This window comes from Petaurus breviceps, unplaced genomic scaffold (assembly GCF_028583685.1).
Source record: "Petaurus breviceps papuanus isolate PSGF00001 unplaced genomic scaffold, PetGlider_PUasm1.0 90977, whole genome shotgun sequence".
NCBI classification, from domain to species: Eukaryota; Metazoa; Chordata; class Mammalia; order Diprotodontia; family Petauridae; genus Petaurus; species Petaurus breviceps.
Window position 1 is genome coordinate 45,563,964 of NW_027187391.1, and position 13,585 is coordinate 45,577,548.

The following is a 13,585-nucleotide window of genomic DNA, read 5'->3' on the forward strand; positions in this document are numbered from 1 at the left end:
GAGAGAGAGAGAGAGAGAGAGAGAGAGAGAGAGAGAGAGAGAGAGAGAGAGAGAGAGAGAGAGAGAGAGAGAGAGAGAGAGAAGACCCAAAAAAATATACAATATTTTCAGAAACTAACAGACACTAGTGCACTCACTAGCTCATGATTTAGACCTGACCTGTGTCAATGCTATGGCTCTCTCTATGGTTCTCTTACCTTGTTCCTCTTGAAGTATGCTCTTCGGCAAGCTGCAAAGCACTTCTCACTGCAGAAGCTTTTCACCTCACTTCCCATACTCAGGGAATATCGCTTGATTCCCACTTTCTGGCACCAGGCACACATTATTTGTACATTTGACACATCATCTTCTATAACAAAAGTATAAGAAAAATGTTGACATCAGAAGCAAACAACCCATCAGACTTACACACATACACATACACACACACACACATACACACACAACCTGTACCTAATGAAAGTGAATGGGGTCATAAGCTACTTTCATTTCACTGGCCTCACAACTTTCCAATAGTGCAGGATGGCTCCTAGCTGCATAGGCTTGGGAGATTTTCATGCTCTTAGGTTACTGGAAAAGACGGTTTGCATACAAAACAGAGCATGACAAAAAAGCTGTGGAAAGTCCTAGGGGAGGGGAGTGGGTAGCCCGGTTTAAGATACCTCCCTCTGCTCCTTGAAACTAGCCTTGAAATTAATGAAGCTTGCCAAGTAACCCCATTCCTAATAGGGCATTGCTTAGATCTGAGATATTCTGCCACATCATTTCCTCACCAAATGCAAAAAGGTATCATCTACACAGCATAGTCTTTGAATAACTAACTTCTCGTGCATCTTTGAGTTGTTAGGAACTAAGGGAATGTTCTCTTTCCAAGTGCATATTCATTCCCAAATTTACAATATTCCCAATTACTAAGGAAGAGTTTTGACAGATCTCCGCATTTAGCAACAGAAAGGAAGATCTGAGTGGTCACATCCTGGATATTTAAGCACCCTCTAATAATTAAGATGCTTGTGCACATTTGGCTTTCTGGATAAGCTATGAAAAGTACAACCTTTTGGCATTGGTTTATATGTAAATTGGACTTAATATCACCTATTAACTTGATCGTTTTTCCTCCTATCAGTCAAAGGGTGGTGATCATAGAGTCATAAGGACTGGAGTCACGTGGCCTTACAGAATCCTTTTCTAACTTCCTTTCCTGGTTGTCTTTTTAGTGTATATGTTCCTTTGTCTATGAAAATTTAGTTAAAAAGAAAACTCAAACATTGAGGCCAGGAAAAGCTTTTCTGCCTTTACTAAGTGAAGTATGACTATATCACAGAAGGTTCTGCTCCACTTTGAGCTTCTTCTCTCCCTCCCAATTGATGGTAGACAGGATGGCATACTGTTATTAACCAGCTCTCTCTTTCTTGTATGGAATCATTTTTATGGGTTAAATCGGAGCCCTTCCTATGGACTTGAACTGCAACCACAGAATCCCCAGCTATCTCTGGCAGTCTCTGTTGTCTGATTTCTGAGCAAAATCCCCCAAAGACTAATTGCTAAAGCAGTCCTTGGTCTATGAGTTGTTGACACATTCATGGTTCAGAGATTCTGTCATACAACCATCTCATTTCCTTTTGAGAGATTTGTTTTGAGGCATTGCTGTCAGCAGCCTGCAAAATTAGAAGCAAACTAATTTGTAGTGCAGCGATATGGCTTTTTTTTTTCCTTGAGTATCATAACTCAGAATTACATGCTACATTTTATTCACCTTAATGGAATATATATTGTCAGTTTAATGGGTTTTTATTCCACAAATTATATGGTGCAATTTATAGTTACGAATCAAATGCACACAGACAAAAAGCTGACCTTTCCTTTTTAATCAGACTTCTTTTATAACTTATACCTTTCCTTAATTGGAACCAAACATAACCTCAAATTTAATGCTCCAAACTTATTGGATTTTATAATTTACTTGTTCAAAGTTATATATATATATGTATATATATTTTAAAATATAACACACATTTACATATTAGACACAATATCCATGGAATACAAAATTCCCAAAATACCCTGATTTACCTTAGAGTAGGTTGAGGAGTGTTTTTTTTTTATTTAGTTTTAGTAATTATATTTTTAAATAGCCAGTCTTCGTTCCCAAAAGAATATGACTAACTAACATCATCTGTTGCTTTATTTTTTAATTTCCCCCATTAATTAAAAACATTTCAAATCTCGGATTCCTGAAAAGAAGAAGATAGCACAGCAAAAACATTTCACAGATGATCCAGTGGCAATAATCTCACTGCTGATGAAATCTGAAAGGAAAAATCGAACTGGGGAAATCAGTTGGCATCACAGTTCAGTGAGGAAAGCACACTTTGAGAATATCTCCACTAATCAGGTTCCATTCCTTGCTTCTCTCTTGAAGGAGTCTAGATTCTGAATCCAGCATTCTGAATCACTGCTGTTTATTTAGCAGTACAGAACTGAACTGAGAAGAAAAAATATAGTGGACAAAAAAATATATATAGTTGGCCAAGTACTGAGGTTTACACAAACTGGAATATATGAAGAATTTCCGGGATTGAAGAATTTAGTTTGGTTTCCCTCCCCTATGCCCCTCATCCCATCATTATCAAATATAAGAATCGTTCATTCGAACTGTCATTCTACCTACGGGGACACTTTCCGACAATAAGTCTAGCGATTGAACAAGGAAGGTGTCATAAAAAAAGACTGTTTTGCAAACGAGCCCCATTGCAGGCCAACAATATGATAAAATGCAGCCAAAGAAATCGTGTGATTTCTTTTTCTTTATTCATCAGTTGGAAAACTCTAAGAATGGTGGTTAGCATTTGTCTTGATAAATAAGTTGGCATTCCTATAAGTTTCTCATTGAATTCAATTTTAGAGAGGCACCACCTTGGAAAACAGCCATCACCTTTTTTTCTTTTCAGCCATAAAAATGTCATCAATTACTATCAATCCCCCCCCCACCAAAATTCCATAAAAGGTTTACTCCAAAAATTCAAGCAAACATTTTTCAGATGTCTCATTTATTCTGGTCTTCTGCAAAGCTCAGTAAATTAACACTACAGTTAGTAAACAAAAAAAAAGTAGCTGTGATTTATTTCCAGATTAATTTTATCAATCAATACTAGGCATGAAATTCTCCTGCAATCCCTGAGCTGTTCCTCCTTGTCTTAAATAAGTTACACCCCATTCCTCTACCACCTTACACACAAAGCTACACAAATCCAGCTATCTAAAGCCAAGAGGCCTGAACTAGACAATTAACTCAAACATGGAATGAACATGGATACTCAGGTAAGTAGATTCATTGATTATCTTAACTTTTCTAACTTTAAGATCAGTAGATAATTTTCATTTTTCTGTCTTTAAAAAAAACCCCAGCAAAGGGAAATTGATAATCTCTTAACTATGTCTGTACTTAAAGGTTATACCAAGTGGGAAATGGGAAGGTGCGTTCCCAAAGACTACTTCAGGAACTGGACTTACAATCTACCACTCCTTATGGTCTTTAGACAGTATATTTTTTATAATGAAAAATGCAACAAATGTAGAATGTTTACAACATTAAGTCATGTTCCCAAAGGGAACAGTTTGTGTAACAAGAAAAAACTATCACATTATAATAACTAAATATGCATCAGTCTAAAGGATGCTTCAAGTAATCATCCAAAATGTGTACCACCTCTCTAGGTCTTAATTAGGCAGAATGTTTAAGGTTGTTTTTCTTTTCTTTTCTTTTTCAGTCTCATGGTTAAAGTACTAAAGAAATTTTTCCTACTTTAAATCTCCAAAAGGGGAAATTTGAATAAATTATGACCAACATTTTATTCTGGTTCAAATCCAGAGAAGAAGAGAGTTAAGCAGGGCATCATTGCCATCTTCAAATATCAGTTTACATAGCTCTAGGTGGTGCAGAAATAGGACTAATTAATAAAAGTTAGACAAGCAGATTTCAGGTAAGTATAAGAAATAATTTTCCTAAGAATTAGAGTTTTGGGGTCACAGAATTTAGTTTGTTATAGTCCCCCAGGAACTTCTGCATTATTGACAGTGGTTTAGAAATTTGGGATGGTAAGTGGTGAGTTCTCCATCACTGGAAGCTGGGTAGCTACTTGTCAGTAGAATTGCTTCCTTCCAAGAGGAAAGATTCCTGCTTCCAGGAAAACTTTAAGATCCCTTCTGGCACCAAGATTCTATGATACTGCAAGAATTTTCTTCATTTTGATAGAGGTCTGATATGATTGTCTCAATTATGTCTGAAATTTTGAGGCTGCTTATATAATCTCCTTAATATGGGTTTTCAGGGCAGCCAGGTAGCACAGGGAGTAAGAGCACTGGCTCCAGTGTTGGGATGACCTGGGGATCGAATCCGGGCTCAGACACTAGTACCCACCCAGAAATACCTAGCTGTGTAACCTTGAGCAAGTTACTTAACCCCAATTGCTTATATATATATATATATATATATATATATATATATATATATATATATATATATATAAGTTTTCAAAAGAAGAGCATGGACAATGAGGCATCTCATTGGGGGGGGGTATATATAAAAATGAAAACTCTGATCTATGTCACCAGATAATAAAGGAAAGCAGTTGATCATAGTAGAAAGTAAGCAGTTAACTTTCTTCTATGGAAAGGAAAATGAAAATACCCTGCCTCTTTTTCCTCTTCATTTTGGATTTCCATGGGAATCTGTGTCTGTGGGGAAACTTAGAAAATATTTGCTATAGGCAGATGCTTATCTTTTCTACTGACATGTAGGATGAGTGAATTTGAATAACATTTTTGAAAACCAAATGATCTTTTAAAATAATTTACTAGGCAGCTTTGGTTGTAGTTTTGATCATCCCCAGTGGAGTGAAACAAGGTTGTATTCAGTTTAGTTTTCTGTGACCGTGCTTGGAGGCACACACAGATGCTGCTTAGAGTCTGATGTTAAATTTTCCTTTGAATCCTTCTGGAGATTATTTAATTCAAAAGACTTCAAGATCCCTGTAATAAGCCCTTGTGATAGTCCCCCAGGAACTTCTGCATTATTGACAGTGGTTTAGAAATATGCCCTCAGTAATACTGACAGGGTTCCTGGACCATTTTTCATATTTAACTTAGTAATTGGTGATGATGATGATAGCATTAATAATTGTCTACTATTATTAGGCACTGTGCTAAGCATTCTACAAATATTATCTCATTTGATACTTGTAAGATAGGAGGTAGATGCTATTATTATCCCCATTTTTTACAATTAAGGAAACTGAGGCAGACAGAGGTTAAGTGACTTGCCCACGGTCACATAGCTAGTAATTGTTTGAGGCTGGATTTGAATTCAGGACTTCCTTACTTCAGGCTTAGCTCTCTATTCACTGAACCAGCTATTCCAATCCTATGCCTTCAATTCTAATTAGGAACTGACAGTAAGGCAAGAAAAGACTCAGATCCCATATCAATCCATATCAAGGAAAACAAAGATGCTAACAAGGTAAGAACCTTTCTCATCTGTATAGAACTGAAAATTATCACAGATTCTGTGACCTGGGAAGTACATTATCTACTGACACTCTGACAGATAAACCTCCTGAACCATTACAATAGCTTCCTAATGTACCCTCCTGGCCTCGTCTGCTGAACTTTCTGTTCCTTCTTAACAGCTAGAATAAGTTTTCTTACATAGAGATCTGGTCCTCTCACTCCTCTACTCAAAAAACCTTAAGTGTCCTCTTGTTGCCTACTTAGTAAAGTTCAAATTCTTAGGGCCACCTTTACCTTTCCAGTTTTTTTTCATATTGCAACACTTCCTGTACTCTATACTTGAGCCAAACTGAACAATTTTCTCTCCCGCCAATATGCTCTGCACTTTCCTTTGTCCATGCTTCAACTAGTGGTCTCTTCCGTACCTGCAATATCCCACCGTCTCTCTTCGCCAATTAAATTCCTTCCCAAGGCCAACTCAAATACCACTTTCTCTATGAAGCTTTCCTAGATTCCTTCACCCTTACTTCCCACAACTATCATTCTTCCCCCTTCACATAAGTAGTTTGTTAGATGGATGGATGGATGGATGGATGGATGGATGGATGGATGGATGGATGGATGGATGGATAGATGGATGGATGGATGGATGGATAAAAAAAAGCATTTATTAAGTCCTTACTTTTTTCCAGGCACTATGCTAAGCAATAGGAATACAAAATCAAAGAAACCTTGCCAATTCATATAAGGTAGTGGTGGCCAGGGAAGGGAGTTTTTGTCTGGTGAGTCACAGAGATGATGACCTTACCCATAAGGCAGATAATTGGCATGCCATTTTCCTTTAGAGACTTGTAAAATTTATCATACATTACTTTATATTACATTTATCTGTGTTCGTGTTTTTTCTCAACTTAGACTGGAAGCTGGATGAAGGCCAAGACTGACTTCTGTAAATTTTATATCTCTCCCAGAATTTAGCAGGATAAGTTTAATAAATGTTACTTCAATTAAGAAATAAATGAATAAGTGAGTGAGTGAATCAAGTAGAAATTCACATTTAAAATGTCAACATGCCTTTGAAGAGAATGTTAAAGTGGTATGTTTAGTAAATATTTGTTGATTGGTTGATTGATTGTAGGGAAAAAAACATGTTTGAGGCCTACAAAGCATGCCTTTAATGACTCTATGACTAAGAAAATTGGACCTGCTGAATGTACCACATCTGACTTGCATTAGCATAATCTATACTCCATATTTGACATCAAGTGACAAGTCAGAATCACCATCCAAGGCCAATAACTCATTCAGTCATCTGTTTATAAAACATTTAAACACTTAAGCTCAAATGAGATAATGTATGTAAAATGCTTTGTAAATTTAAGGTATGTATAATTGTTAGCTAATGTCATTATTATTACAACTACTATTACTTAAATGCTTACTATATGAGGATCAGTAACATAGCTATGGGAAAAAGAATGGTGTCCCTTGACACCAGCACAGTTACACTGAGAGTTAAAGTTCTATTCCATTGTGTAGGCAATAGATGACATCAGAACATAGACATACAGCCCTTCACCTAAGTGACTATATGTAGGATTTCATCTCATGGATGCCAAAAAATGTCTCTATCAACATCTGAATGAAACGTAGAATTTAAAACTGGAAGGAAATTTAGATATCTTTTGGTCCAACCTCTCTCATTTTACAGATGAGGAAACTGAGGTCCAGTAAGGAAAATTTACTTTTTCCAAGATCACTTAGGATATGGCTGAGATTTGAAGCTGGAACCTCTGATCCAATTCCAGATTTCAAAATTCCTTCCTTTAGCTGAAGGCTTCTTTGTTTTTGTTCAGTCCTGTTGAACTCTTTGTGACCCTATTTGGGGTTTTTTCACCATGTCCTTCTCCAGCTCATTTTATAGGTGAGGAAACTGAGGTAAACAAGGTGAAGTGACTTGCCCAGGGTCATACAGCTAGTACGCGTCTGAGGCCAGATTTGAACTCAGAAAGATGAATCTTCCTGACTCCAGGCCCAGTGCTTTATCCATTATGGTCATAAAGTTCACAAAATAGACTTAATAAATCTATATTGATGATGATTTATACTTTAATATGGATCAGTTTATCAGATTTTTCCCCCAAAGGGTCTTTTTTTAGAGTTAGGAGAATGGGCAGAATATCAAGAAACCAAATGCCTAGATGGCAGGAAGAGAGTACAAAGAGTAAATTGTGAGAGCATGAGCAGTTGAGTATCTTCTACCTCGCCATTCTGCCTTTGGTAAATAGTTTTAGTGAGCTGAGGTCACATGCAAGCTAAGTAGGAAGAAACCACGGCACATGGACCAACAGCGGCAAAAGTGCCAATTAAATCAGACTAGAGCAAATATTTGTTGAGCAACCGCCCTGTACAAAGCAGTATGTTAGGTGCTCTACAGAGCACTGAGAAATGAGAACAGAACAAAGGACAGAGCAGTCACACAGACTGCCTTTTTTTTTTTTGAAAAATGGATGAGCAACACCATGAGACAAAGAGGCAGGCTCTTCCAATCAGCAGCCAAGACCTTTAAAGTATACAAAGCATTTCCTTCACAACTATTCTGCGAGGTAGGTTGTGCAAATATTCCCATTTTACAGATGAAGAAACTGAGAATCAGAAAGATGAAATCAGTTGTCCAAGAGTAAGTGGCAAAGCCAGGATGCAAACCCAATTGTTCTGATGCCAGGATCAGTGCTCTTCCCTCTAAATTGCCTCTAAATTAACCATAGATTTGATCTCAAAGTGGGTTGGTTAAGGTTTTTTTTTTCCATTTCACAGAGCTCTAGCTCTCTGTGTCTTCTTAATTTGTGTTATATGTCATAAGAAGGATCAGACAGGAAAATACGAATGGATGAATCCAAACCCACCCCTATTATTGGAAAGATAATAAATCACAAGAAAGGAGAAGTATATCATAATTTGTAATCTCTTTCATTCATCCCCTTCTTTCCTCTCACCTAGCTACAATTCTAGTTTAGGACTTCAACATCTCCTTTTCCCCCCAAAAAATTATTATAATCACCTCCTAATTGATCTCCCTGCCTCCACTACCTCACCTCTCCCATTCATTCTCCATATAATTATCAAAGTGATATTCTTAAATTGCAGATCTGACCACATTTTTCCCCTATTCAGGAAGCTTTAGCATCTCTCTATTGCCCTGAGGGTAAAATACAAATTCTTCCATTTGTCATTGAAAACCTTCATAATCTAGCTCCATCCTGCCATTCCAGAATGATCTCACATTACTCCTTCTCACACATTCTACATTACAAACTGAACTGTCTGCTATTCCTCACACCAACATTCTATCTCCCATGCCTAGAACGCTTGCCCTCCTCATCTCTACCTATTATAATCCTTAATTCCCTTCAAGGCTTAGCTCATGTGCCACCTTCTACAAGATGCCTTTCCTGACTCCTCCAGTTGTCTGTGTTCCTTCAACCCCCAAATGACTTTGTATTTGTATATATTCCATTTTACTTATCTGTTTATATGTTGTTTTCCATACTATCATGTAGGCTCCTTGGGGTCAGGGTCTGTTTTGATTTTGCCTTTATATTCTCTGTGCATAGTATGACTTAGTAAATTTTTTAGAATGTACTAAATTATAATAATTTGTAATGTATAAATTATAATAATCATGGTGACAATAAGATGCCTTATAAATTCAAGACAACATAAGAGACATTCTTGTATCTAGCTCTCTACCTAGAGTATTTGTTTCATACTCTTAAATTGGTTAGTCTGCCAAGAGTAATGGTGATTCCAAAAGTCTGTGACTGCCCAACTCCCATCCTTCTGTATCTGACAGTATAGAGATGCTGAGGTACAGAGTCTAGGTCCCAGGAAAAATCAGGAATTGTTCTTGGGGCTCAATTACTCTCCAGAATTTAAGGGAACCATGTGCTCTTAGAAGTCCATGAAGGGTGCTTCTTTGCAGAAGTGAGAGGATATGGCTATGGAAAATTGTATATGTTGTCAAAATTGACTTGTATGTGTGTTAATTTGATTGAATTCCCTTTTTTTCCTTTCTATTTTTTTTTTTACATTTTGTTACAAAGGATGACTTTCTGGATAAGAAAGAGGAAGAAATATATTCAGGAAGTTAAGGAGATACAAAATCAATAACAATTAAATGGAAAAATGTTAGAGAAATGAAAACTATGTAAAAATCCTTTAATAACAAAATTGAACTTTCTTTCAGTGAGTTAACTTTTTTAAAAAAAAGTTCATGCAGTGGGAAAACCTATGTGAATTGATGTAAAGTGAAGCAAGCAGAACCAGGACATCATTGTACACAATAAGAGCAAAATTGTGATGATGATCAACTGTGAAAGACTTAGCTATTCTGATCAATGCAATGATCCAAGACAATTCCAAAGGACTCATAATGAAAAAATGCTATCTCTCTCCAGAGAGAGAGATGATGAACTCTGAGTGCAAATTAAAGTATAATTTTCTCACTTTATTTTTCTTGCTTTTGGGGGGATGTGGCTAATATGGAAATTTGCTTTACATTGTTTCACATGTATAATTGATAATGATATTTCTTTCTTTCTCAGTATGCAGAGGAGGGGTAGAAGGGTTGAAACCCAAATTTAAAAATAAATAAATAATAAATTTTATTTTTTGGATAAAGTTCACAAAAGGGAACATAACAAACTATAGTTATCCCTTCCACATCATGACTTTCCCCATCATGGTTTTGATATATTGTGGGTTGGCATAAGAAATTAAATGGGAATTTTGGGGGAATTTTGCAGAAGCCACAGACAACACATGAAGGCCAATGGACAACACAGGAAAAGTTTAGGAACTCAGAAATGCATAAACTATATTTGTATAGTATTGTATAATATCAATATTTTATCTTTTAATACCATAATAATTCAGACTTATTCTCTGGTATGAAGGGAGGGCCAAAAATTTTATGTGGATTTTCCAGATCCCTAACCCCAGTGATGTGGAAGGGAGAATGTAGTTCATTGTATTAGAAAACTTAGAACAGGAGAGAATCTTAGTACTTTAGCTCAGGGAGTTTTAATGTGGACAGCCTGTAAACCTTTCTTATTTAAAAATATATTAAGAACTTCCTCTCAATGTAATTGGTTTCCTTTGAAATCTCTGCATCTAATTTTACTGTATTTTAAAACATTGTTCTGAGAATGAGCTTCATCAGACTGCCAATGAGGTCCATGACACAAAAAAAAGGTTAAGAAGTCTTTATCTAGTTCACCCTACTCATTTTACACATGAAGAAACAGGACCAGATTTTAAGCATTCTAGAAAACCAGGCAGAGAAGCATATTGTAAGGATCCCCATTTCAGAGAGTTGGGTGCACCCATATATAAGGTAGACATAAAAGAGCCACCTGCTGTCTGCTTTGATAATTTCCAAGGTGGCCCCAAGTATGATGAAACACCGATGAAAAGCATTTCCTTTTGCCCAGGATGGCTCTTTTCATTCCTCATACTCCCACCCTCATTTAACCTGCTTTTAGTTTGGTTCACACCCAGAGATGTACAAAAAGCTGCAGGAAACATGGGAATGAGCTAAATGGAGCCTTTGGTGATATAGTTTGTACAGAGCACACTGGAAAGTTGTTCATACAAAACTGTACTTTACCACCACCACCACTACCATTACCACCCCTGCCCTTAACCTAAGAAGGTTAAAAAAAAAGTAATGGGTCAAGTAGAGTCTCTAATCACTGGGTTGCATTGCTTTTGAGACAAAATACACTAAACTGGGAGTCAGAGGACCTGGGCTATCCCAGATCTGCTACTTTCTGCCTGTTTGACCTTTGGTAAATCACTACACATCTCTAGACCTCAATTTCCTAGAATTAGAAATCTAGTAAGAGTCATACCTAAGGTTCAAACCCAGGACATAATCTTAATATTAATAATCTTAATATCTTAATAGGATGGACCGTTTCTATGTCCCAAGAAAAACATCAATTACATTGAGTAGCAAAAAAAATTATTTCTAGTTATATAAAGGATAAGATTATTTCCAATTATCTAAAAACCAACAAAGCCAGATAATAACTAAGATAAAATATGATTCCAGCCTAGCAGGCCAAGGAAAGACTCCAGATCAAACATTAATCACTGATCACTATCAGAAATTGAAAGAAAATCCATTCCAGTTGATGATCATTAGAATTTAGCATTCATTACTTAGGATCTCAGTCTACATCCAAGAAAGTCTATTCTTCTGGTCATTGTCTTTCTGGGGATAAAGAATGACAACCTCATGTCTGCTACTAGCATTCACTGCCCTGTTATGCCCCAAATCAGGCACCTCCCTGCCTTTTCAGTTGAAGAATGTCCTACAGGAACCTAGAGAGAACGAGAGTTACCTTATTCAGATCTGACCACCCAACTGTCACCCTCTTTCTGGGTCTGCTCCACAGGGTCAGGTACAGGTCCTACCACTACTACCAAGGGAATGATGCTGGCTCTACTCCTTGTTCAAAAAGACCTTTCCCTGAGCTACATAATAGATAGAAGAAATGAAGGAGATATAAAAACACCACTGCCGCCCCTTCCCCCACCAGAGTCCAAGATAAGGGAACAGAAGAGGATGTATTTGTATACTTCTATCTATAGCTATAAACTATAGCTATAAAGAAAAGGAAACAAAGCAATTGAGGATTGTTAAATACTATCAGAGCATAAACTCTACCAGGGCATGGACTATGTCTAATCTAAACTTTGCGTTTCCCCCAGGACAGTATTTTACACAGAATAGGTGCTTAATAAATGTGAATGAATGAATGAATGGATGCCTTATGAATTTAGACTTTTACTCCAGCATAATTATCTACTAGGACTCACAGGTGGGAGAACAGTTAACTCAAGCATCAAATGCAGTTCCATTTCAACGTTTTTTAGGGAATGTTGATAACTAAGCATTTGGCACTAAGTCCAAATGAATCATCGCAAGGTTCAAACCCACCCTCATGCTGTCATCATGAAGAGGTCCAAGGAGTTATGGTCTAACTTCTCTCTTTAAATTCTATAATTTATGATAGCAATCAATTGCCTTCAGCACCTGAATTGGCAGGAACCTCACAAGATTTCACACTGAGGATCTTTCTCTAGTGCAAGGGTCCTTAACTTGGGGTCTGTGAATTATTTGTAAATTTTGATAATTATACTTCAGAGTAATTGGTTTCCTTTGCAATGCTATGTATTTTACTATAATATACTTGCAGGCATTATTTCTGAGAAGTCCATGGACTTCACCAGACTAACTGAGGGGGTCTATGATTTGTATATTAAAAAAATTAAGGGTCCCTGCTCTAGTGAGTATGGAGCAAGAAGGTTGAAAATATACCCTAGTGTGGCAAACCAAGGTTGTCATCTTCATCTAATACCTAATCTGAACAAACTGTCTCTGAGAAAAAGAGAAATGTGAAGGTAAATAGAAGAAAAGTAGGAAAGGAAAACCAGAAGCATAAAGACAGGCAGAAAAAAAGGAAATCCCAGCTTCTTCTTCTCTCATCACATGCTCTATATGCCAGTACTCTTTGAAATTCTTAATAAAACTACAGATTAGGAAGAAGAGACAAGGACTGATTAAGAGTCAATATTAGCTCCCAATTTATTCCTACCTGCTTTGGGCCAATGATTTACTAATTTCTTTAATGCCTCATTTAATTTCTGGAGAGTCTGGACTAGTTCCAGAGAAGGAAATTCTTACAAAAGTAAGGAACGCTCCTATTCTTTTCATTCCCATGAACGATTTATTCAATCAATATTTGTTAAATACCCACTATGTTTGATGTTTTGTGCATTACCACCTTAACCCTTTGGTAATCTTTCAAGCTATTTTAATGATCCTATCTTATCTGTGTTGTGCCCAGAAAGCAGCTTATAACAAGTTCAAGGTCATTTGGTGACTACAGGGAAGGAGGTGCTCAAATGATAGTCAGATAGGATACCAGCTGCAAATATATATATATATATATGTGTGTGTGTGTGTGTGTGTGTGTGTGTGTGTGTGTGTGTGTGTGTGTGTGTGTGT

At 36.8% G+C, this 13,585-nt stretch overlaps 1 protein-coding gene across 3 annotated transcripts in view; it reads right to left on the bottom strand.

Moving 5' to 3' along the window:
• Positions 1 to 13,585, bottom strand: part of SOBP (sine oculis binding protein homolog) — a 226,550-nt gene that overhangs the window by 169,317 nt on the left and 43,648 nt on the right. For all 3 annotated transcript variants that reach the window (XM_069077109.1, XM_069077107.1, XM_069077108.1), the window contains exon 4: positions 198 to 349. In XM_069077109.1, coding sequence (XP_068933210.1) covers positions 198 to 349 — 152 coding nt within the window. The remainder of the gene's footprint in view (positions 1 to 197; positions 350 to 13,585) is intronic.